Source organism: Bos indicus, chromosome 16, assembly GCF_029378745.1.
Source record: "Bos indicus isolate NIAB-ARS_2022 breed Sahiwal x Tharparkar chromosome 16, NIAB-ARS_B.indTharparkar_mat_pri_1.0, whole genome shotgun sequence".
NCBI classification, from domain to species: Eukaryota; Metazoa; Chordata; class Mammalia; order Artiodactyla; family Bovidae; genus Bos; species Bos indicus.
This window is the reverse complement of record NC_091775.1, coordinates 55144060-55170524: the sequence shown is the minus strand read 5'-3', so window position 1 is coordinate 55170524 and position 26465 is coordinate 55144060. Positions and strand designations below refer to the sequence as shown.

The 26465-nt window shown below is 41.5% G+C and overlaps 1 protein-coding gene across 1 annotated transcript; it reads right to left on the bottom strand.

Moving 5' to 3' along the window:
- Positions 1 to 9283: 9283 nt before the first annotated feature.
- On the bottom strand, positions 9284 to 26268 carry LOC109570178 (PRAME family member 8-like). Its single transcript, XM_070767682.1, is given in 4 exon segments — positions 9284 to 9459; positions 23227 to 23741; positions 24989 to 25561; positions 25982 to 26268. Coding segments are annotated over 4 exon segments (1551 nt in total).
- Positions 26269 to 26465: the final 197 nt, after the last annotated feature.

Here is a 26465-nt window from a genome sequence, read left to right as displayed (position 1 = left end):
GTTAAGAATGTGAAGTAAAAGCCCAGGTGGGATGTCTGAGTGTTGCCTAAATTCTGAGGCTGTGGTTCATTTTAGTGGATCTTCAAATAATTGCTGCCAATCTGCTATTTCCCCACAGAAGGTGCAAACTGCGTGTGCTGGATTTAAGAAATACTGGCCAGGACTTCTGGAGAATGTGGTCTGGATCCAGTGTCCAGGTGTCCTCAAGCTCATTCATGTAACCAGTGGCTAAGAAGAGGCCAAGGACACAGTGGACCTTGGTTCCCTTGGAGGTGTTCTTAGAACTTCACATCAATGGAAGGACCATGGATGGATTCCTCGCCTACCTCATGAGATGGGTGGAGGAGAGGAAAGCTTCCATACACCTGTGCTGTAAGAAACTAAAGATAGAGTCAATGCCCAGAGACAATATTATGAAGTTCCTGAGTATGGTGCAGCCAGACTGTGTTGAGGAGGTGGGAGTAAATTGCACCTGGCATCTGTCCAGCCTGGCTATGTTTGCTCCTCTTCTGGGCCAGATGAGCAATGTGCAGACTCCTTCTCTCTCACAGGGACATGTCTGCACTTGAAGATCAGGAGGAGCAGAATGTTGTCCAAATTATTTCTCAGTTCCTCAGGCTGTACCACCTCCAGGATCTCCTTCTGGTATCTACCTTCTTCTTGGAAGGATGCCTGGACCAGATGCTCAGGTGACTATGCACCACTGGCCAGGTAACAGTGAACACAACTCACCACCCTCCACCCCTCCAGGCACAGAACTCAGTTTCACTGGTATCTGAGTTGGGGAAGTCTGTGCTGTTGCTCTTAGAGCCCAGGGGCCAGGGCAGGGACAACAGAGGATGGGATATGAAAGGAGAATTCCTCTAGGATTTTCATGCTGTTCAGTCACTCAGTCATGTCCAACTCTTTGCAACTCCATGGACTGCAGCACTCCAGGCTTCCCAGTCCTTCACTATCTCCTGGAGTTTGCTCAAACTCATGTCCATTAGGTCAATGACGCCATTCAACCATCTCATCCTCTGTCAACCTCTTCTCCTCAGAATTTTTGTAGGCCTCCAAATGAGAGGTGGGCTATAACATATAAATGCACAGTATTTCTTTATCTACATCAGGAGAAAGTCTGGGGTAGGGGGACTTGCAAAGGTTGAGGCACAGTAGCTGGCAAAGTTGAGAAGCAGAAAGCAGAAGCTCCAGCTTGACATTTTGTGCCTAGCCTCTGGGGAAAGAGTTCAGGCACCCAAGGAAGGGACAGTCAAACCCCTGTCACAGGAGCCTCAGATGAGCTGACTTGGGGAAGGTGCTGAAGGGTCCAGAACCCAGGCATACCCGGACTATTTAAAAAAAAAAAAAAAAGTTTTTTGGTTGGTCAAAACAAAACAAAAAACCCTCTAGAATGTCAAACAAACTGTCTCCTTTGTTGCTCTATCCTGAACTGTGGTATCACAGATCAGATCAGATCAGTCACTCAGTCGTGTCCGACTCTTTGCGACCCTGTGAATCGCAGCACGCCAGGCCTCCCTGTCCATCACCAACTCCCAGAGTTCACTCAGACTCACGTCCATCAAGTCAGTGATGCCATCCAGCCATCTCATCCTCTGTCGTCCCCTTCTCCTCCTGCCCCCAATCCCTCCCAACATCAGAGTCTTTTCCAATGAGTCAACTCTTCGCATAAGGTGGCCAAAGTACTGGAGCTTCAGCTTTAGCATCATTCCTTCCAAAGAAATCCCAGGGCTGATCTCCTTCAGAATGGACTGGTTGGATCTCCCTGCAGTCCAAGCATAACCACCCAAATCAAGGCAGGAGTCCAAACTGGATAGAGGCTCTGGAAAGGGACATCTTGTAGGTTGCTATCAACTAAGGGTTAGGATCTAGTGGAGTGGGAATATGATTTCTTCTTTAGGAAGAGATATCTTAGTTTAGATGACTTGAAAATAAGTAAGGGAAGGGGGAAATTGAAGATGGAAAACTCTGTGTCTGAGCATTTCTAAACCAAAGCTCTGTGCTCAATACTTTTGTGACCATAATGAGTCTGTCTCAAATTCCCTGTCAGTAAAAGGCTTTTTGCTGCAGATAGGATAATTGATACATGGGAAATGCATGATTCTGGAGGTGATGGTAATAGAACAGGAGCAATGGGGATAAAACTGGTAGATGAATATTTTTTATGAAAATAAAAACTGGTAGATCGTTTGCAGATAATGTAGGGATGTAAGTGAGCTCCTGGAAACTGCCATCTTTGAGGGATGTTGTGGGTACATGCCCAGGCTGGTCCTCTATGCATGTCACCCAGAAGCCTTACCTGGCTTTTGGGCATGAATGCCTGGGGCCCAAGCATGGGTGGAAGGAAGTCTGAGTAGGAAGCATTTTAAGTATGTCTTTTACTATTAACATTTGTGATGCCCATTGTTGACTGAGACAAGATGTCAGGCTCTGCTGTGAGCTTGTTCTAGTCCATTCTATTATCTTATTCATCCTCATAAGGAAGTGGAATGTGTTTTACTCTGCCACATAGATGAAGAAAGAGAGATTTCCAGGTTCTGTGAACTTGACCTAGTCATACTGTGAAGGTTAGAGGACTCAGGCTTAAATGAGACTAGGAATTCTGGATAATGATCATCATCAGATGGTCAGACAAAACTTGGCCTTCAGCAAATCTCTTGTCTGTAATCTTTAGGTCACCTTCACACCAGTTTCTAAGAGATAATAACTCTATTTTTCCCCAGGTGCCTGACAAACCCCTTGGACACCCTTGGAATAACTCTCTGCCTCTTACAATTTCAGACTTGACTCATCTTTCCCAGTGTCCAAAAACAGTCAGGTAAAAGGCCTGAATCTGAGTGGATTCACCCTGTTCTATTCCATTCCTGAGCTCCTTCCAAGTCTACTGGAGAAAGTTGCAGCCACACTCCAGAAACTGTACTTAGATCAGGTGTGGGATCATGGATTCACAACTCGAGGCCATCCTGCCTGCCCTAAACCACTGATTCCAGCTCAGTTTCTTCAGTGTGCTTGGGAGCTTCCTCTCCACGGCCATCATGAAGAAGATGCTGTGATGTACCTCCGGTTGCCTAGTTTAAGTCAAGAACTCTACCCTGTCCCTCAGGAGAGTTTCATCTCTCTAGGAATCCTCCAAATGGGGAGACTTGCCCAGGGTTGGGCTGAACTGCTTGAGATTCTGAAGGACTCGGGATGTTTCAGGACCATCTGGATTAGTTCCAGTGTCTGTCCTCACTGTGGCAAGGACACACTCAATCATCCTGAGCCCATCACATATGGCAGTAACACCTCTGCCTAGTTGGGTGCATTGATCAAAAGCTTTCTTCTGAGCATTTGGAAACTGAAATCTATGATACTGGTACTTTGTGAAGGGAAAACAGACCCATGGTTTCAGACATCTGCTCAATGTGTATGTGAAAAGGAAAAGTGATCCTGCAGGGGTGCAGGACTGCAGAGGGAATAGCCAATGCTGAGTGGTAATGGAACTTTGTGTACATGTGTCCTACAGAGTAAGACCTGAATTTCTGGTTTATAAACCTGAATTTCTGGTTTATAAACCTGAATTATAAATCTGAATTTCTGAAGGTGGATACAGGCTTGAGACCCACATGTTGGAGTTATCCCTGGGTAGATGGTTGTAAAGAAATAATCAGAAATAAAGAGATGCTCAGTATAAACCAACTGCTGCCTTCCATGTATGAGCTTTTTTTCCCCTCAGTTTACCTTGCAGGAATCTCCAGATACAGATGAAAAAAGAGTCAGAGTTTCTGAGTTTCTACCATTTCCACCCATTCTTTATTCTATCTGAGGCAGCTCATTGTTCTTTTTCAGATGCAAATTTATGTCCTACTCCTTGGGACCTCATGGTTTGCAGCACTGCAGGCTTCCCTGTCCTTCACTATCTCCCAGAGTTTGCTCAGATTCTTGTCCATTGAGTCAGTGATGCTATCTAGTCATCTCATCCTCTTCCATCCCCTCCTCTTTTCTCTTCAATCTTTCCCAGCATCTGAGTCTTTTCCCGATAAATCAGGTCTTCATATCAGGTTGCCAAAGTATTGGAGCTTCCACTTTAGCATCAGTCCTTCCAATGAATAGTCAGGGTTGATTTCCTTTAAGATTGACTTATTTGATCTCCTTGCAGTCCAAGGGACTTGCGAGAGTCTTCTTCAGCACCACAGTTTGAAAGCATCAATTCACTGGCGTTCAGCCTTCTGTAAGGTTCAACTCTCACATCCATACATGACTACTGGAAAAACCATAGCTTTGACTATGCAGACATTTGTCAGCAAAGTGATGTCTTTGATTTTTAATACACTAATTTGCCATAGCTTTCCTTCCAAAGAACAAGAGTCTTTTAATTTCATGGCTGCAGTCACTGTCCACAGTGAATTTGAAGCTCAAGAACATAAAACCTGTCACTGCTTCCACTTTTTCCCCATCTATTTACCATGAAGTGATGGGCCTGGATGCCATTCCAACTAAATGATCTTAGTTTTTTGAATGTTGAGACTTAAGGGGCATCTCTTACCTCCTTACATATTCCTATGTCTGTCCAATTGGTTAATATACAGAAGGGTGAACATACTCAGTGTCCAATGAGCCATTGGAGTGAAGAGTTCTTGGCAGGGCCCTCATTGCTGACTCAGTCCTTGATCTTGGACATGAGTAGTCCCCATGTTTCTCCTGATAGGTCTATAAGTCTCAGTTCTTGGCCCTTCTGTGTGTTGGGAAAGGGCTTTTTTCCACAAGGCATTGTTCACAGTTCTGGAAGTGGTCATCTGCACTGTAGATAAGCTGAGCCTCTGTACCTCACCAACCAATTACCCCAGTGAGTAGTAGTCCTTGAATTATTCTAGTTGGACCAGTGAAGTTATACAAATTTCTCTGAACAAAAAACTAAAACTATACAGGCATGTAACATGGTTTTTGTATATCTCATTAAAAATTACATCTTTGGGGACTAGATTATATTAATGGAAGACTAACTTAAATCCCATGGAACCTTCAGTATCTCCCCATTAAGGAAGATGAGAATAGCGTGCTTTGACCCCAGATATCAGTCAAAACACTGAAAGGATTGCTTCCTTGTCTGTGGTAAGACACTGTAGTTGTTAGGGTTCTTCTGAGTAAAAAATACTGTACAGCTGATTGTTAAACAATGTGTCAGTGAGGGGTGCTACCCATGCTCAGATGAAAATCTTCATATAATTTATTGTCTACCCTCCATTTCCTCATTTCCACATCCCTGAATTCCACCAACTATATCCTGTATAATGACATTTACTCTTGAAACATGTTTGTGTGTAAGTCAATCTGAGCATTTCAAACCAGTGTTTTCTAGGGTCACCTGTATATACAGATATATATAGGAAGACTTTTGTTATGCTAATGGACTTGCTTGGTTACACAGTCTGAAAAGTCCCACAGTCTGCTATCTGTAACCTAGACAACCTGAGATGCCAGTGCTATAATTCAGACTGAGGATTAAGGCTCAAAATCAGGTAAAGTAATGGTGTTACTCCAAGTCTGAGACCAAAGACCAAAGAAGCAGGGGACCACTGTTTAAGGTTCACAGCATGGAGACTTGAGAGCCAGAAGCTTCAATGTTTGTGGGTAAGAAGAGAGAGAGGAGAGAATTTTCCCTCCTTGTTTCATTTAGAACCCAAGGACTGCATGATGCCCATCCACATTGGTAAGGGCAGATCTCTTCATTCAGTTGTTTCCAATGCTAATTTCTTCCAGAAACATCTTCAACCAGAACTCATGTTTTACCAGCACTTTTTTTTTTTTTTGCATAGGAACATTTACACAAGAAAATTAACCATCACATTGACCCTAAACAGAGGGCATTCACAGAAAAACAGTCTGCTGAGGTTTCATGGACTGGTGATGCTGATTCAAGGAGAGAGGGGATATTGGAAAGAAGGTGTGTCAGGCAAGAGCTCAGTTTTTCTGTTCTGTGTGTGTGTGTGTGAAGGAAGACAATGATACAAACCTAGGTTCTGGAATTTTCTAGGAATCAATGAGATGATGCACTTGAGAGTTTGGCACCCAACTTGGCATATAGCAAGACACTATTAAATGGGTCTTTGCCTACTTTTTCCCTCCTAGCAGAAATCCCCAGGATATTTTAGTCCTCTAGCTTACCCTCTATTCCTTACAATAGAAAGGAGAACACACCCAGGACCTAAAGTGGGACTCACCTTTGACATATGGCCACCAATTCATGCGCACAGTCCAGGGAATGCTCCGGGCCAGAATACTGGAGTGGGGAGCCTTTCCCTTCTCCAGGGGATCTTCCCAACCCGGGGATCAAACCCAGATCTCCCACATTGCAGGCGGATTCTTTACCAGTTGAGCCACCAGGGAAGCCCAAGAATACTGGAGTGGGTAGCCCATCCCTTCTCCAGCAAATCTTCCCAACTCAGGAATCGAACTGGGGTCTCCTGCACTGTGGGTGGATTCTTTACCAACTGAGCTATCAAGGAAGCTTTTTCCAGAAAGTTATATAATTGGAATTGTCCAGTAGGCAGGCTTCTCAGTTAGTAATATACATGTAAGTTCTGTGTCTTTTCCTGTTTCATGTTGAATTGTTTGAATGTACCAGACATTATTTATTCATTCATCTACTGAGAGACATCTTAGTTGCTTCCTTGGTTTGCCACTACAAGCATCTGTGTGCACGTTTTATGTGGACATGTTTTAAACTCATTAAATATCAAGGAGAAAGATAGCTGGATTAGTATACTGTATTTATGTTTTTCCTTCTGGCTTACTTCACTCTGTATAATAGGCTCCAGTTTCATCCACCTCATTAGAACTGATTCAAATGTATTCTTTTTAATGGCTGAGTAATACTCCATTGTGTATATGTACCACAGCTTTCTTATCCATTCATCTGCTGATGGACATCTAGGTTGCTTCCATGTCTTGGCTATTATAAACAGTGCTGCGATGAACATTGGGGTACACGTGTCTCTTTCCCTTCTGGTTTTCTCAGTGTGTATGCCCAGCAGTGGGGTTGCTGGATCATAAGGCAGTTCTATTTCCAGTTTTTTAAGGAATCTCCACACTGTTCTCCATAGTGGCTGGACTAGTTTGCATTCCCACCAACAGTGTAAGAGGGTTCCCTTTTCTCCACACCCTCTCCAGCATTTATTATTTGTAGACTTTTGGATCGCAGCCATTCTGACTGGTGTGAAATGGTACCTCATAGTGGTTTTGATTTGCATTTCTCTGATAATGAGTGATGTTGAGCATCTTTTCATGTGTTTGTTAGCCATCTGTATGTCTTTTTTGGAGAAATGTCTATTTAGTTCTTTGGCCCATTTTTTGATTGGGTCATTTATTTTTCTGGAGTTGAGCTGTGTCATTAAAACAAAAAAAAAAAAAAAGAAAGATAGCTGGATTATATGAAAAGGGTATGTATTGCAATTATTTTTCTCCCTTGACAATCTTACCTGTTAGAGATTATCCCATAAAAGGCAGGAACTCTCTCACCCTGTGGTCCCACAGATGAACAAGAAGCCTGATGAGCAGTAAAGGTGTATAACATCCTGAAAACCTTTAAAGTCAGTTTATAACCAAATGTTATTTTGCACTGAAATGCAAATCTTGGGAAATTCAACACTAGTTGGTTATCAATATCACAAATAGGTTGGATATGGAAGAAATAACACTTGTGGTCAATACAGTGCACAATGTAAATTGTATATGAAAGTGTAACAAAACAGGACCCTACGGGGCATTCCTGGACTGATCCTCCACCAAGTTCTCCTCCTGCCTCTTGTTTGTAGAGAACCTTTAGGCTTCTAGGCCTTCCTCAAGTTCCAAAGAATAAATATAAACAGAAAATATGAGAAAATGGGGAAACAGGGGGGAACAATCAAGCAACAGATAATAATTTAGCCATTAATCTGGAGAAGACAATTGCACCCCACTCCAGTACTCTTGCCTGGAAAATCCCATGGACGGAGGAGCCTGGTAGGCTGCAGTCCATGGGGTCGCTAAGAGTTGGACACGACTGAGCGACTTCACTTTCACTTTTCACTTTCATGCATTGGAGAAGGAAATGGCAACCCACTCCAGTGTTCTTGCCTGGAGAATCCCAGGGACAGAGGAGTCTGGTAGGAGGCTGTCTATGGGGTCGCACAGAGTCGGACACGACTGAAGTGACTTAGCAGCAGCCATTAATCAAATTCAAGGATCTTTAAAACCACTTCAGGGGCTATAGATAATATTCTGAGCCATATTCTTGAGCCATTTGTATATACTGAAACTCCCACCATGTGGAAGAAGTTAACTGCATGCTGACCAGAATCGAGTAGACCACAGAGCAGCTGGAAGAAGAAGGCTGATGAAGTTGGCTTCTAATTACATCACCACCAACCAATCAGAAGAATGTTCAGGAGCTGCTCTCCACAACACTCTCCCTCACCTTGTCTTCAAAAGTCTTTTCCTGAAAGTCATCTGGAAATTTTGTCCTTTTGAGTAACTGGTTGTCCCTGTTCTTTTCTTAGTTCCTGTAGTAAATCCTGCACTTTTCTCTGCCATTCCCAGTTAGTATATTAATTTCACTGCTTTGTGGTGAGCAAGCAGGTTTGGTTCAGCAATTAAAGAAAACTTTTTTTGTTTTCCATGCTTTTGTTGATTATGCCCAAGGAGTACAGGGCAATATTCTCATTGTAAAAAATCCCAGTAATACAGACAGAATGAGGATTTCCACTTACTTCCTCCTCATCCAAGGCCCTTCTCCAGTTTGCATCTCCTGTGGAGAAATAGCAGATTGGGTGTAATGGTTTAAGATTCACATAGAATGAAATCACAGTCTCAGAATTTTAGGCAACACTCAAACTTCCCATGTGTGCTTTTACTTCACATTCCTAACATCATCTGCTGCCGTGCCCTCTTTTTCCTTCTCCACCTCACCTTTCTCCATCTCCTTTTCTTCTTCCATTTTCTCTAGCTTTCTACTGCTAGTACCCTTAAGGAGGAGGCCGGGACATGTACTTTCAGGTTCCCTTGCATCTTAGGCACTCCTGCACTGCTGGAAAGCATTTCTCAAAATGAACTGAGCAATAGCCAAAGCCTCTGAGCTTCTTCATCAGCCTCATCAGAAGCCTCTGGTCCATCCCTTGGCCATCCACTCTTATGACACCAGCTATCTCTTCAGGATGTTTAGGATCTTACCAGGATACTTGGATCAGACTTACCTGGGGTGATCCTTCTGGGCAAGCAGGCCATCAAGCCCATCCAACACTGCTTGTAGGTTCCCTCTGTGAAACAACTACATCAGACTATCCCCCAGAGGCAGGCAGACATAGGACCAGGCTTGCACCATGGCCTTCAGGGTCTCACTGTGTCTCCCAAAGGAGGCTGAAATAAACAGTGGTAGGAAGAGCTCAGTGGGCAGGTACTCAAAAGGGGAGATAGCTGAGGCCTCGTCCCTCCACAGGCTCATTGCTGCCAGGTCCAGGAGTCTGAGAGGGTTCCAGACACTCGTGCTGACTCTACTCCAAAAGGAATCCCATGAGTATTTTTAGGGAATAAATCATTCTTCTCAGGCCAAGCGTGACCTTCATGTGTCTCCTCACACTGCAGAAGAACCAAATTGTGGCCATAGTTACTCCTCTGGCAGTAGTGGAAGAGCCTTAGTTTACACAAGTTATACTCTGGGCTCTGTTGACAAAATTGTTGCAGGAAAGGGAACACCTTCCAGGGCCTGAAACTGGGCTCTTGTCTAACACTTGGAAATGAATTGTCAGAGGAAACACATATGCTGACAAAGCAAGAGATTTTACTGGGAAAGGGAGCCTGGGCGGAGAGCAGTAGGGTAAGGGAACCCAGGAGAACTGCTCTGCCACATGGTTTGTGGTCTTAGGTTTTATGGTGATGGATTAATTTCCTGGTTGTCTTTAGCCAATCATTCTGACTCAGAGTCCTTCCTGGTGGTGCATGCCTTGTTCAGCCAAGATGGATGCCAGAGAGAAGGATTCTGGGAGGTGGTCGGACATATGGTGTCTCCTTTTGACCTTTCCTGAACTCTTCTGGTTGGTGGTGGCTTATTAGTTCCATGTTCCTTACCAGGACCTCCTGTCGTAAAACAACTCATGCAAATGGTTACTATGGTGCATGGCCAGGGTGGGCAGTTTCAATCAGTGTGCTTCCCCTAACAAAATGACATAGGTCTACCATTTCTGGAACCTCAAGTAGTGTCTCACAAGTACCATGGAGATGGAAACATCAGTCACTACCTTATCCATTTTTTCCATATCTTTGCTTAATCATGTCTTACTGGGAGGTGGGTACTATGAGCCTGAAACCTGATCACAATCTGTTTTGGGGGAACACTCTCAGACCATCACTTACAGCCCTAACCTATGGGAATAGGGGAGTCATGTGGGCCAAAAGAGCCTCCATCCTCAGTTCCCACAGTAAACTGGCTGGGAAAGATTAAGGAGATACCACTAAAATGAATGTTATTTGTGCACAAACTAAATATTTTAAATGTCAAGAAATAAAGTTCCAAATAGAGATTTTTCATTAAAAAGTAAATCTAGTTGGTGTAGGTATTTAAAAATGATATACATCAAATTGCAGATCAAAGTATTATTAAAGGTAAAGTTACCCTTAGAGGCAAAACCAAAACCTGAAATCTATTCATTGAAAAGGAAGAAAAAGGAAAATCTCCCTGAAATCCCTAACTGTATGCCATCATTCATGACCAGATTACCATAAGGGAGACCTGGGTGTCCTTAGACTGTTATCTTACCAGCTCTGCTGTGACTGGCAGGGTATTCAGACTTCAGTTCTGTGGAGAACCCAGGTAGTGACTACAGAGCAAGGAAATTTTGCATCTTTTCCTGGGTAACTGGGTAAGGGGTAAGGCTTTTGTAGACCTTTCTAATCACATTATCTGTCTTTTCAACTACTACCTTCCAATCAGGAAGTTGTACCTAATTATATTCTATCAGATTGGGCTTCCCTGGTGACTCATATGGTAAAGAATCCACCTGCAATGTGGGAGACCCGGGTTCAGTCCTTGGGTTGGGAAAATCCCCTGGAGGAGAACATGGCAACCCACTCCAGTATTCTTGCCTGGAGAATCCCCATGGACAGAAGAGTCTGGAGTGCTACAGTCCATGGGGTTACAAAGAGTCAGACACAACTGAGAGACTAAGCACACACACAGCCCATCAGGTTAATCCTGAGTGTATATTTGTCTTTATTTAGATGAAATGATAGAACCACATATTCATTCAAAAAAGAGAAAAAATGGGGGACAGGGGGTCATGGCAATCAAGGAATCATTTCTGGATTTAGTCCACAAACATTGATTGGGTTTTACTAATAGGTACCCATGTAGTCCTAGATGTGAAATAAGGAGAGTTTAATGTCTTCCTGAATGAGACTAATAATAATAATAGTAAACAATTACCAAAAGCAATAATCAAAATGTCCCAGAATTAAAACTCTTTCTAAAGACAATGGTTTCTTAAGAATGGCAGCTGAGTGTATCTGCAAGTGTTAAAGAACACTCCTGACAATGCAGGAGACATAAGAGATGTGGGTTCAATCACTGGAATCAGGAAGATCCTTTGGAAAAGGAAATGGCAATCCACTCCAGTATTCTTGCATGGAGAATCCCATGGACAGAGGAGCCTGGCAGCATTGCAATGAGTTGGACATGGCTGAAGTGATTTAGCAGGCACTCACATATCTAAAAGTACCCAGTGAATGACCCAAACAGTGTAAAATATTTTATTCCTATTTTGTAAGATCAAGATTAAATTTTTTCTCTGGATGGAGTCTAGAAATTTGAAGGGAGTAACTATGAGGAGACAGTGTTAATTTTGAGCTCCTTACTTCCCATAAGGATGGGATCAACTCAGCAAATTTACTTAAAAACACTAACTATGAGAGTGTGAGTGGAGAGTGAGTCATCCAATCCTGGGAACTCGTACCTTTCCAAGCCTGAGAGCCACTGAGGATGAATAGTGTGGGATCTTTGGGAACTTGGAGCCAGGGGAGACATAAACAAGAGTCAGTTGCAAATAGCCCTATCCTCATCATGGCAGCTGTTACCAGGACATATTTTCTTCTAGATTCTTCCCACAGGAGATGCTTCCCAATTGGCAATTAGCAGCAGCCATTTTCCAGGGATCCTGGGAACCCAGCCATAATCCCATTGGCCCTTTCCATGTACATATATTTAAAAAATGTTTATTTATTTGACTGTATTGAGTCTTAGTGGTAGAATGCAGGATATTACATGTGCAGTCTTACATGTGCAAGCCCATCATTTTGGCACACAGACTTAATTGCCCCACAGCAGGTGGGATCTTAGTTCCTGACCAGGGATCAAACCTATGTCCCCTGCATTAGAAGGTGGATTCTTAACCACTGGACAACCTGGGAATTCCCCCAAGTATATTTTGATAATGATTGCTTCTTCACACTTAGCTAAGTTTAATGCAATTTCTGATTGAGGCAATGCAATTAAGAATAGAAATAAAATTCTGTTTTTCTCCTCATATTTAGCATGCTCACAAATTTCACCACCTTTTCCCTAAGAATTCAGAAGCTATATTTGGTGTTTGTCTACTATTTTCAGTGGTGACTGCCACATTGGGTTCCACACAGTGATCCTTTTGAAATTTCAAGACATAAAGTGAGAATCTCCCTCAACTCCAACGAATTCTCCATACCTTTCTTTCCCCCATTCAGAGCGATGCCCAAATATTTCTGCACCACTGGCTGCCAAAGCTGAGATTCTCTTAAGGGTGTTCTCCACCTTGGTATATTTTGAAAAGATTTCATTTACTACATTTCTACTCTGGGTATCAAGGTCTTTGCATTAAAATGAGTTCAGCTGGATTGTACTAAATAGACTTTTAATAACCAGTTCTTCAATTCTTTATTCATGAGGTACCGTAGAGTGAGATTAGTATCAATAATAATCATAAACATCTCTGTTGGTTGAACATCCATTGAAAGGGCACTTATCATCCACTTCTTCAAAAAATCTTCACAGAAAATATAAATGCCACTGCCCTTTTCCCTCTTTTTAAGCTGGTAAACTCTGATCTGAGCCAGGGAGTAGAGACTGCCCTCTTCCAGGAAGTGAGTGATTGGTAGATTCCCTCAAGCAGGAGACTCAGAAGGATCCCCTCCACTGAGCTGTCGGACATCCTAATTGTTGGAAAGGACTGACTGACAGACCATCACGTGAATGTCAGTGGAAGTGGGGAAATTCGTGAAGTCAGAAGGTACATCAGAGGCTGTCAAGACCTGAGACATTTGTGAGAAAATGGGGCATTGCTCTTAGTGGGTATAGAGTTTCTTTGGGGGTGATAAAAATGTTCTAAGATTTTGGTGACAGCTATGGAGTTCTGTAAGTATACTGAAAAACATTGAATTGCATACTTTAAGTGTATATTTTGTAAAATATATAAATTGTATGTGTGTGTGTTAGTCTTTATGTGACCAAATTTATGTGTCCAACTCTTAATGACCCCAAGGACTGTAGCCCACCAGGCTCCTCTGTCCATGAAATTCTCCAGGCAAGAATACTGGAGTGGGTTCCCATTCCCTTATCCAGAAGATCGTCACAACCCAGGGATTGAACCTGTGTATCTTGCATAGCAGGTGGACTCTACCATCTGAGCCACCAGGTGAGATTAACTGGATGTTTTATAAAATATTTAAATTACATCCCAATAAAATTGTTAGTTTTTTTAGGTATGACTCTTTTTTAAAAAATATAAATTTATTTATTTTAATTGGAGGTTAATTACTTTACAATATTGTATTGGCTTTTATATTATGCTCATTTTTTTGTAAAACATAACCACTTTTGGTAAAAATATGAAATAGGTTTGAATTGGTATGCATAATTGAGTTAATAAATGAGTTTTTAAGCATCCTTCCACTTTAACTAATATGATTAATATTGATAGACATACCCCACATACACAAAGCTCTTTAGGATCCTCAATACATTTTAAGAATATAAAGGAGTCTTGAGACCAGAACTTTGAATACTGCTAATCTAGGAAGAAAGTTTACCAAAAATAAGGGGTAGTTTTCCTCTATTGATGAGAAAGTTAGGTGACAGATCCTTCCTCCTTAAATTGGTATTTAATCACGTCCATGCCACCCAGTCACACTTGGTTTTGTCTGAGTGTTGAAGATTAGTACAGGATCACCCAGCAACACTTTCTCTGCTCCATCTCAGCTGGCCATTTCAGTTTATGCAGCTGAATCAATCAGAAATACAAATATTTGTTACTGTTTTCATAGTAAAACCTTTGTCTCTTTTTTTCTAGTTTCTCTTTTGGCATATTTTCTCAGATTACATTTTTTCCCATGTTTATTAAAATACAATTGACATATAGCATTGTATTTATTTTGTGTGTATATGTAAATAATTTGATATATATATTTAAAAATGATCATCACGATAAATACTTAACAACCATTATGTCACATAGTTATAGTTTTTTCTTGTGGTGAGAACTTTTATGACCTACTCTTTTAGCAGTACTCAAATGTAAGATATAGTATTAGTAATTTTTATCCCCACACTGTACAGTACATCCTTATGACATTATTGTATAACTGGGAGCATGGAAAACACATGGAGTTTTGTTTTATAGGTAATTCACATGGACATATATATTAACTGCAGTATTATTTCTTTTATATCTTACATATTTATATTCAGTTCAGTTCAGTCACTCAGTCGTGTCTGACTCTGCGACCCCATGAATTGCAGCACGCCAGGCCTCCTTGTCCATTGCCAACTCCCAGAGTTTACTTAAACTCTTGTCCATCGAGTCGGTGATCCATCCAGTCATCTCATCCTCTGTCGTCCCCTTCTCTTCTTGCCCCCAGTCCCTCCCAGCATCAGGGTCTTTTCCAGTGAGTCAACTCTTCACATGAGGTGGCCAAAGTACTGGAGTTCCAGCTTTAGCATCAGTTCTTCCAATGAACACCCAGGACTGATCTCCTTTAGAATGGACTGATTGGATCTCCTTGCAGTCCAAGGGACTCTCAAGAGTCTTCTCCAACACCACAGTTCAAAAGCATCAATTCTTTGGTGCTCAGCCTTCTTCACAGTCCAACTCTCACATCTATACATGACCACTGGAAAAACCAAAGCCTTGACTAGACAGACCTTTGTTGGCAAAGTAATGTCTCTGCTTTTTTTTTTTTTTTTTCTAATTTTATTTTATTTTTAAACTTTAAATAATTGTATTAGTTTTGCCAAATATCAAAATGAATCCGCCACAGGTATACATGTGTTCCCCATCCCGAACCCTCCTCCCTCCTCCCTCCCCATACCATCCCTCTGGGCCATCCCAGTGCACCAGCCCCAAGCATCCAGCATCGTGCATCGAACCTGGACTGGCAACTCGTTTCCTACATGATATTTTACATGTTTCATTGCCATTCTCCCAAATCTTCCCACCCTCTCCCTCTCCCACAGAGTCCATAAGACTGTTCTATACATCAGTGTCTCTTTTTTTTTTTTTTTTTAATATAATGTGAATAACCATTGTTTTTTCAATTATTTACCCTGTTAAATAAGACTAGAGTCATTTTTTATTTAGTTGAGTGTGCATTTCTTTTTTTTTTGTTTGTTTTTTCTCCAATTTTATTTTATTTTTAAACTTTACATAATTGTATTAGTTTTGCCAAATATCAAAATGAATCCGCCACAGGTATACATGTGTTCCCCATCCCGAACCCTCCTCCCTCCTCCCTCCCCATACCATCCCTCTGGGCCGTCCCAGTGCACCAGCCCCAAGCATCCAGCATCATGCATCGAACCTGGACTGGCAACTCGTTTCCCACATGATACTTTACATGTTTCATTGCCATTCTCCCAAATCTTCCCACCCTCTCCCTCTCCCACAGAATCCATAAGACCGTTCTATACATCAGTGTCTCTTTTGCTGTCTCGTACACCGGGTTATTGTTACCATCTTTCTAAATTCCATATATATGCGTTAGTATACTGTATTTATGTTTTTCCTTCTGGCTTACTTCACTCTGTATAATAGGCTCCAGTTTCATCCACCTCATTAGAACTGATTCAAATGTATTCTTTTTAATGGCTGAGTAATACTCCATTGTGTATATGTACCACAGCTTTCTTATCCATTCATCTGCTGATGGACATCTAGGTTGCTTCCATGTCTTGGCTATTATAAACAGTGCTGCGATGAACATTGGGGTACACGTGTCTCTTTCCCTTCTGGTTTCCTCAGTGTGTATGCCCAGCAGTGGGATTGCTGGATCATAAGGCAGTTCTATTTCCAGTTTTTTAAGGAATCTCCACACTGTTCTCCATAGTGGCTGTACTAGTTTGCATTCCCACCAACAGTGTAAGAGGGTTCTCTTTTCTCCACATCCTCTCCAGCATTTATTATTTGTAGACTTTTGGATCGCAGCCATTCTGACTGGTGTGAAATGGTACCTCATAGTGGTTTTGATTTGCATTTCTCTGATAATGAGTGATGTTGAGCATCTTTTCATGTGTTTGTTAGCCATCTGTATGTCTTTTTTGGAGAAATGTCTATTTAGTTCTTTGGCCCATTTTTTGATTGGGTCGTTTATTTTTCTGGAGTTGAGCTGTAGGAGTTGCTTGTATATTTTTGAGATTAGTTGTTTGTCGGTTGCTTCATTTGCTATTATTTTCTCCCATTCTGAAGGCTGTCTTTTCACCTTGCTAATAGTTTCCTTTGATGTGCAGAAGCTCCCTATCAAGCTACCAACAGTATTCTTCACAGAGCTAGAACAAATAATTTCACAATTTGTATGGAAATACAAAAAACCTCGAATAGCCAAAGCGATCTTGAGAAAGAAGAATGGAACTGGAGGAATCAACCTACCTGACTTCAGGCTCTACTACAAAGCCACAGTTATCAAGACAGTATGGTACTGGCACAAAGACAGAAATATTGATCAATGGAATAAAATAGAAAGCCCAGACATAAATCCACGCACATATGGACACCTTATCTTCGACAAAGGAGGCAAGAATATACAATGGATTAAAGACAATCTCTTTAACAAGTGGTGCTGGGAAATCTGGTCAACCACTTGTAAAAGAATGAAACTGGACCACTTTCTAACACCATACACAAAAATAAACTCAAAATGGATTAAAGATCTAAACGTAAGACCAGAAACTATAAAACTCCTAGAGGAGAACATAGGCAAAACACTCTCCGACATACATCACAGCAGGATCCTCTATGACCCACCTCCCAGAATATTGGAAATAAAAGCAAAAATAAACAAATGGGACCTAATTAACATCAGTGTCTCTTTTGCTGTCTCGTACACCGGGTTATTGTTACCATCTTTCTAAATTCCATATATATGTGTTAGTATACTGTATTTATGTTTTTCCTTCTGGCTTACTTCACTCTGTATAATAGGCTCCAGTTTCATCCACCTCATTAGAACTGATTCAAATTGTCTCTGCTTTTGAATATGCTATCTAGGTTGGTCATAACTTTCCTTCCAAGGAGTAAGCGTCTTTTGATTTCATGGCTGCAATCACCATCTGCAGTGATTTTGGAGCCCCAAGAAACAAAGTCTGACACTGTTTCCACTGCTTCCCCATCTATTCCCAATGAGGTGGTGGGAACAGATGCTATGATCTTAGTTTTCTGAATGTTGAGATTTAGGCCAACTTTTTCACTCTCCTCTTTCACTTTCATCAAGAGGCTCTTTAGTTCCTCTTCACTTTCTGCCATAAGGGTGGTGTCATCTGCATATCTGAGGTTATTGACATTTCTCCTGGCAATCTTGATTCCAACTTGTGCTTCTTCCAGCCCAGCGTTTCTCATGATGTACTCTGCATATAAGTTAAATAAGCAGGGTAACAATATACAGCCTTGACGTACTCCTTTTCCTATTTGGAACCAGTCTGTTGCTACATGTCCAGTTCTAACTGTTGCTTCCTGACCTTCATATAGGTTTCTCAAGAGACAGGTCAGGTGGTCTGGTATTCCCATCTCTTTCAGAATTTTCCAATTTATTGTGATCCACACAGTCAAAGGCTGGTATTCAATAATATGACATTGATCTTCCCCAAATCGACTTTTCAATAAAAAATAACATTTGACCATAAACTGATGATAAAGCTTTCCAGGGATCATGCAGTTGTAATTATTTACTACCTTAACAGCCTTGTGGTCTGATATGGACCATAGGGTAGTAGAGACACTGTTCCTACTCTTCATGGAAAGGTATCTGTCTAACAGGGGGGATTGTCAAGAAAAAAATAATTTTAATATGTACTCTTATCCTACAATCCAACAGTTTCACTCCTTGGTATCAGTCCATTCTGTCCATACAAAAAAAGCATACATATGGAAGCTTATAGCAGCTTTATTCATTGTTGCCAAAACTTGAAAGAAGCCAAGATGTCCTTCAAAAGGTGAAAGAACCAGTGAACTGTGATATATTCAAACAATGAAATGGTATCAAACCATGAAAAGACATGGAGGTATCCTCAATGTCTATTACTAAGTGAAAGAACCAATCTGAAAAGGCTACATAAGTGAGTCCAACTACATGACAATTATTTTTTTTATGAATATTTTTTTGCAAAAAAAAAATTTGCAAAAGGCAAACTCTGAGAATGGTGACATAATCAGATTTTTCTCCGGGTTGAGGTGGAGGAGGGATAAATAGGCAGAGCAAACACTCTGTGTGATTCTACAATGTCATTATGTACTTGACAAAACTCAGAGAATGCACAACACCAAGAAGGAACCTCAATATAAACTATATATGTAGGGGGGATAATGATACATCAATGTAGGTTCATCATTGATAACAAATATACCAATCCAGTGGGGAATGTTGATAGCTCAGAAGGCTATGCATGTGCTGAGGGCAGGATTTACATAGGAAGTCCCTTACTTTCTGCTCAGTTTTAGATAGAAGATAAAACTTCTCTAAAATATAAAATGCATTTTTAAAAACACAATTGTAATTCTTCCAGCTCTGAAATTTTGCTATTCTAAATATTTTTTAAAGTTATTGGAGATTGTCTTTAATCCATTGTGTATTCTTGCCTCCTTTGTCAAAGATAAGGTGTCCATATGTGCGTGGATTTATCTCTGGGCTTTCTATTTTATTCCATTGATCAATATTTCTGTCTTTGTGCCAGTACCATACTGTCTTGATGACTGTGGCTTGTAGTAGAGCCTGAAGTCAGGCAGGTTGATTCCTCCAGTTCCATTCTTCTTTCTCAAGATTGCTTTGGCTAGTTGAGGTTTTTTTGTATTTCCATACAAATCATGAAATTATTTGTTCTATCTCTGTGAAGAATACCGTTGGTAGCTTGATAGGGATTGCATTGAATATATAAATTGCTTTGGGTAGTATACTCATTTTCACTATATTTATTCTTCCAATCCATGAAGATGGTATATTTCTTCATCTATTAGTGTCCTCTTTGATTTCTTTCACCAGTGTTTTATAGTTTTCTGTATATAGGTCTTTAGTTTCTTTAGGTAGATATATTCCTAAGTATTTTATTCTTTTCGTTGCAATGGTGAATGAAATTGTTTCCTTAATTTCTCTTTCTATTTTCTCATTATTAGTGTATAAGAATGCAAGGGATTTCTGTATGTTGATTTTATATCCTTCAACTTTACTATATTCATTGATTAGTTCTAGTAATTTTCTGGTGGAGTCTTTAGAGTTTTCTATGTAGAGGATCATGTCATCTGCAAATAGTGAGAGTTTTACTTCTTCTTTTCCAATTTGGATTCCTTTTATTTCTTTTTCTGCTCTGATTGCTGTAGCCAAAACTTCCAAAACTATGTTGAATAGTAGTGGTGAAAGTGGGCACCCTTGTCTTGTTCCTGACTTTAGAGGAAATGCTGTCAATTTTTCACCATTGAGGATAATGTTTGCTGTGGGTTTGTCATAGATAGGTTTTATTATGTTGAGGTATGTTCCTTCTATTCCTGCTTCCTGGAGAGTTTTGATCATAAATGGATGTTGAATTTTGTCAAAGGCTTTCTCTGCATCTATTGAGATAATCATATGGTTTTTATCCTTCAATTTGTTAATGTGGTGTATTACATTGATTGATTTGCAGATATTGAAGAATCCTTGCATCCCTGGGATAAAGCCCACTTGGTCATGGTGTATGATCTTTTTAATGTGTTGTTGGATTCTGATTGCTAGAATTTTGTTAAGGATTTTTGCATCCATGTTCATCAGTGATATTGGCCTGTAGTTTTCTTTTTTTGTGGGATCTTTGTCAGGTTTTGGTATTAGGGTGATGGTGGCCTCATAGAATGAGTTTGGAAGTTTACCTTCCTCTGCAATTTTCTGGAAGAGTTTGAGTAGGACTGGTCAACCACTTGTAAAAGAATGAAACTAGAACACTTTCTAACACCATACACAAAAATAAACTCAAAATGGATTAAAGATCTAAACATAAGACCAGAAACTATGAAACTTCTAGAGGAGAACATAGGCAAAACACTCTCCGACATACATCACAGCAGAATCCTCTATGACCCACCTCCCAGAATATTGGAAATAAAAGCAAAAATAAACAAATGGGACCTAATTAAACTTAAAAGATTCTGCACAACAAAGGAAATTATAAGCAAGGTGAAAAGACAGCTTTCAGAATGGGAGAAAATAATAGCAAATGAAGCAACTGATAAACACCTAATCTCAAAAATATACAAGCAACTCCTGCAGCTTAATCCCAGAAAAATAAATGACCCAATCAAAAAATGGGCCAAAGAACTAAATAGACATTTCTCCAAAGAAGACATACAGATGGCTAACAAACACATGAAAAGATGCTCAACATCACTCATTATCAGAGAAAGGCAAATCAAAACCACTATGAGGTACCATTTCACGCCAGTCAGAATGGCTGTGATCCAAAAGTCTACAAGCAATAAATGCTGGAGAGGGTGTGGAGAAAAGGGAACCCTCTTACACTGTTGGTGGGAATGCAAACTAGTACAGCCACTATGGAGAACAGTGTGGAGATTCCTTTAAAAACTGGAAATAGAACTGCCTTATGATCCAGCAATCCCACTGCTGGGCATACACACTGAGGAAACCAGAATTGAAAGAGACACATGTACCCCAATGTTCGTCGCAACACTGTTTATAATAGCCAGGACATGGAAGCAACCTAAATGCCCATCAGCAGATGAATGGATAAGAAAGCTGTGGTACATATACACAATGGAGTATTACTCAGCCATTAAAAAGAATGCATTTGAATCAGGTCTAATGAGGTGGATGAAACTGGAGCCTATTATACAGAGTGAAGTAAGCCAGAAAGAAAAATACCAATACAGTATACTAATGCATATACATGGAATTTAGAAAGATAGTAACAATAATCCTGTATACGAGACAGCAAAAGAGACACTGATGTATAGAACAGTCTTTTGGACTCTGTGGGAGAGGAAGAGGGTGGGGAGATTTGGGAGAATGGCATTGAAACATGTATAATATCATATATGAAACGAGTCGCTAGTCCAGGTTCGATGCATGATACTGGATGCTTGGGGCTGGTGCACTGGGACGACCCAGAGGGATGGTATGGGGAGGGAGGAGGGTTCAGGATGGGGAACACATGTATACCTGTGGTGGATTCATTTTTATGTGTGGCACAACCGATACAATATTGTAAAGTTAAAAAATAAAATTAAATTTAAAAAATAGTTATTGGAATCACATGGCTCAGATTTTTATTTTGACTTATTTAATTTAAAAACATTTATTTATTCATTTATTTATTTGGCTGCTCCAGGTCTGGTTGTGGCATTCAGGACAGTCCATCCAACTCCATTGTGGCATGCAGGATCCATCTTTAGTTGCAGCACGGGAACCCTTAGTTGCAGCATGTGGGATCTAATTCCCTGCCCAGGGATCCAATCGGGGCCCCTTCATTGGGAACATGGAGTCTTGGCCACTAGACCAACATGGAGGTCCCTATTCTAATTAGTTTTTAAAGAAGAAACTGTTCTTTTTGAATGATTATTAAAATAATTTATTTTCTTTGGTGGCTCCAAACGAACTCAAGCATTTTATAAAATTATCCACGTGCATTAGTCAGAGAACTACCTAGTATTATAATTTAGTTTTTAAAAACAGTTTTCTCATTTATTTCCTCATGTTAATCGCTCAGTCCTGTCCAACTCTATGGGACCCCAGAGGACCCACCAGGCTCCTCTATCTGGGACTTCCCTGGTACCTCAGGCAGTAAAGAATCTGCCTGCAGTGCAAGAGACCAGGGTTTGATCCCTGGGTGGGGAAGAACCCCTGAAGAAGGGAATGGCTACACACTCTAGTAGTCTTGCATGGAGAATTCCATAGGCAGAGGAGCCTGGCAGGTTACAATCCATGGGGCCTTTCATGCATTTTTTTAAGTACTCAACTTTTTTTACAGTTTTGAAAGATGGATCTTATTTATATAAATCACAGCACAAATATTTGTACTAAATGAACATGTACATTACAGCAAATGTTTATAGCATGCTAAAATCTACAGTCCTGCTCACCATGTTAGTTCATGTCACCTGGTCTCATGTACCAGCAGGTAACCTAGGAGTCTGGAGGCTCAGAATGTCTATCTCTAGAGAGAGGACTGGACTCTTTCCCTTGCTCCTCCCTGTGCTGGCTGCTAAAGCAGCTTAGGTGAACTATAATTCTTTGGTAGCTTTGTATAAATGCTGAATCCAAGACAGAATGGAGAACTAGTGGGAATAGTAAGGTTTCAGATAATGGATAATTCATTGCATTTTCTTTCATCAGTAACTAAATATCTTGAGGTGAAAACAGAGAAAATGATTCTGTATCCTGGAGGGCACCAGTCCATATATACTGAAGATTTCTTTATTTCTGACCATTTCAGTATACTCAGAAAATTACATTCTGTATTCTTATGCTATTTAACCCATGTCATTGAAAGTGCCATCATTTTCCAGAGTCTACATTTCCCCTTACAATCTTGAACTTCCGCTGGATCATCTTTTCTTTGCCCATTCACATTGAGCTGATGTCTGAAACCATAGATTTTCATGTTATGAAGTACACATGTCCTAGATTTCTGTTTCCAAGTGCCCAGAAGAAAGCTTTTCATAGAGACAACCATCAAGGCAGGGGTACTATAGCTATATATAATGGGCTCCACATGACAACATAAGTCTTCACCATTGTGCGGACAGGGACTTAGGAAAATCCTGATGATCCTGGGCTGGCCTAAGTCTCTCAGAATCTCTAACAGCTGAGTCTGAAGGTGAGCAAGTCTGCCTTCCAGGGGGACACACTGAGGGCTGTAACTCTCCTGAGGGGCTGGATACCACTCCTGACTTAAACAGGGCAGCCCAGTGGTGTGTCACAGCATCTTCTCCATGACAGCCATGGAGAGAAGGTTCCCACATAGGCTGAAGGAACTGAGCTGGGAGCAACGGTTTAGGGCAGGCAGGATGGCCTCAAACTGGGAGTCCATGATCCCACACTGGTCTAAGTACAGTTCCTGGATGGTGGCTGCAACTTTCTCCAGCAGAACTTGGAGCAGTTCAGGACTAAAATCAGTCATGGTGACACCAACAATTTCCAGGCTTTTTAGCTGACAGATGTTCGGGCACTGGGACAAGTGGATCAAGTCAGATTCCGTAAGTCAGCAATTGGTTATTGAGAGGTTGTGCAAAGTGGTCTTCAGGCACCTGGGGAGAAACCAAACAATTAGTTCTTGGAAACTGGGTGCCAGGTGGCTACACGGTGGTGTGGTACTCAGTTGCTAAGCCGAGTCTGACTCTTGGCAACACTGTGGACTGTAGCCCACCAGGCTCTTCTGTCCATGGCATTTTCAGGCAAGAATACTGGAGTGGGTTGTTGTTTCCTTCTCCAGGGTACCTTCCTGACCCAGGAATCCGATCCGAGTCTCTTGTGTCTCCTGCACTGGCAGGCGGGTTCTTTACTACTAGTGCCACCCGGGAAGCCCCATGGTGGCTACATGTGATAGCAAATGGTTTCTTCAGGGCAAAAGTTAAGTCTGACCATCTGATGAGGGTCAATACACTGATTGCCCAGTCTCAATCTAGGCTCAGTCCTGTTACCTTCACTATGTGATTGAGTCAATTCATAGAATCTTGAAAGTTCTCTCCCTCATCTATCAAGCAGAATACAACATACTCCACTTCCTTATGAGGATGAATGAGTATAATGGAAGGCACTAGAACATGCTCAGAGGAGAGCCTGACACAGAGCCTCGATCAAGGGTGGTCATCACTGAATTTTATTGCTAGGTGGATGAAATAAAAAATTATTTAATCTAGGGATTCCTTCAGTCCAACTTTGGGCTCCAGATGCCTATATCTTTGGCCAGGTGTGGATCTAGAGAGAACTTCATAAAGAATACACTTACACAAGATTCTACAACATCAAATGTGATGCCAGGCTAATGGGCTCACTTACATTCCTGGATCATCTACAAACTTTCCATCACTTTTTATTATCCATTTGGCTCAGCTGGATTAACATAATCTCCAGAATCATCACTTTCCCTTATATTAATTACCTTGTCTGGAGCACAAAAAAACAAGTTATACAGACAGATAGTTTAAGACAAGCTCATTGTGGCCACAATCCTGGTGAACATAGAGCTTCTCTTCAGAAATGCTCTGCTCTGATGTGATTCCCCAACAGAGTCCCCTTTATTTCCTCTATTTTGAAGTCATTTGAACATAAACACCTTTGCTGAATGAAGAAATTACAAACCCTCCAGGGCCAGATCCAAACATCCCAGTCAATAATCTATACCTTCACAGCAAGGTGTCCCTTTCAAGAGCCACTATAACAGTTTAGCAGGCAATCTTTATTTCCATGGTCATGGGACACCACCCTTCAGTGACAGTGACTTTGACATTCTAATGTTATGTTCAGTGTTACCCAGACAGTGGTGCACACTCACCTGAGCATCTGGTCCAGGCAGCCTTCAAGAAAGGAGGGAGACTCCAGATGAAGATCCCAGAGGTGGCCCAGCCTCAGGAACTGGGAGGTAATTTGCACAACGTGATCCTGCTCGTGCTTCCTAAAGGCAGACAAATGGATAGGGAAGAGAACGAGTCTTTGAAGATTACTCATGTGGCCCAGGAAAGGAGCAAAAGTGGCCAGGGTGGACAGATGCCAGGTGCAATTCACCTGCACCTCCTGGATACAGTCCAGCTGCACCAAGCTCAGGACCTTCACAATATTTTCCATTGACATTGAAAAGATCTTCAGCTTCTTACAGCACAGATGTATGGAAGCTTTTCTCTGCTCCACCCACTGGAGAAGGTAGGTGAGGAAGTTTTTCAAGGTCCTTTTTTTCAGGGAAAGGTCTGTGAAAACCCTCAATGGCACCAAGTGCTGCTTTGTTATCGAGCTGGGTTCAATCACTGGTGCTCTTCCTGAGCTTGTACATCCATGATTGTTGGCTCCAGACCACATGCTCCAGAGTTTATGACCAGTGTCCTGCAAATCTAGCACCTGCAGTTTGCACCTCCTATAGAGAAAAAGGAGATTGGTAGAGATGCATTAAAATCCACCCAGAAAGAAAAAATAGCCACAAAAATTAAGCTCACACTGCTCTCCTCCGCTGTAATTTCAGATTACTGATGTCACCTGCTGTCTTGCCCTCTTTCCTCTCTGACTTTCTTCCATCTCGCTTTCTTTTCTTGTCCTTTCTGAATCTTCACTTCTAGTAACTTTAAGGATCACTAAGAGGAGAAGTACATGATATTTCAGGCTCCTGTTCATTACAGGCACTCTTATGCTTCCAGAGGCACTTCCCTTAATGAGACAGGCCTTCTTCATTTCCATCTTCAGAACCCTCTGGTCCATTCCTTTGCACCCACATTCCCTCACCCCAGCTGTCTTCTCTGGGACACCCAGGATTTTACCAGGTTCCCCAAGTCAGGCTCACCTTGAGGGAACCTTCTGGGCAAGAAGGACGTCAAGTGCTTCCAGCACTGCTTGTAGGGGTCCCACATGAGGCAGGTCAATCAGGGCCCCCAGAGGCAGGAGGACAAAGGGCCAGGTTTGCACCATGGCCTTCAGAGTCTCAATGTGTCCCCCTTGGGATGCTTCCATGAAGAGGGGTGGGAAGAGCTCCGTGGGTAGAAACTCCAAAGCAGAAATGACTGAGTCCTCCTCCCTCAGCAGGCTTGTTCTTGAGAGGTCCAGGAGTCTGGGTGGGGTTGGGACATTCATCCTGACTCTTCGCCAAAAGGAATCCTGTGGAAAATGCCAAGCAACAAAGCACCCATTTCAGGGCAAATGTGAGCACACCATAGACTGTCTCCCAGCCCTTCAGAAGAACCTAGTCAAGGCCAAGATCTATGCACTGGCAAGGGTGGAAGCCCTTCAGTTGTTCCTTTTGATACTGTGGGTTCACTGGGCACAAAGCT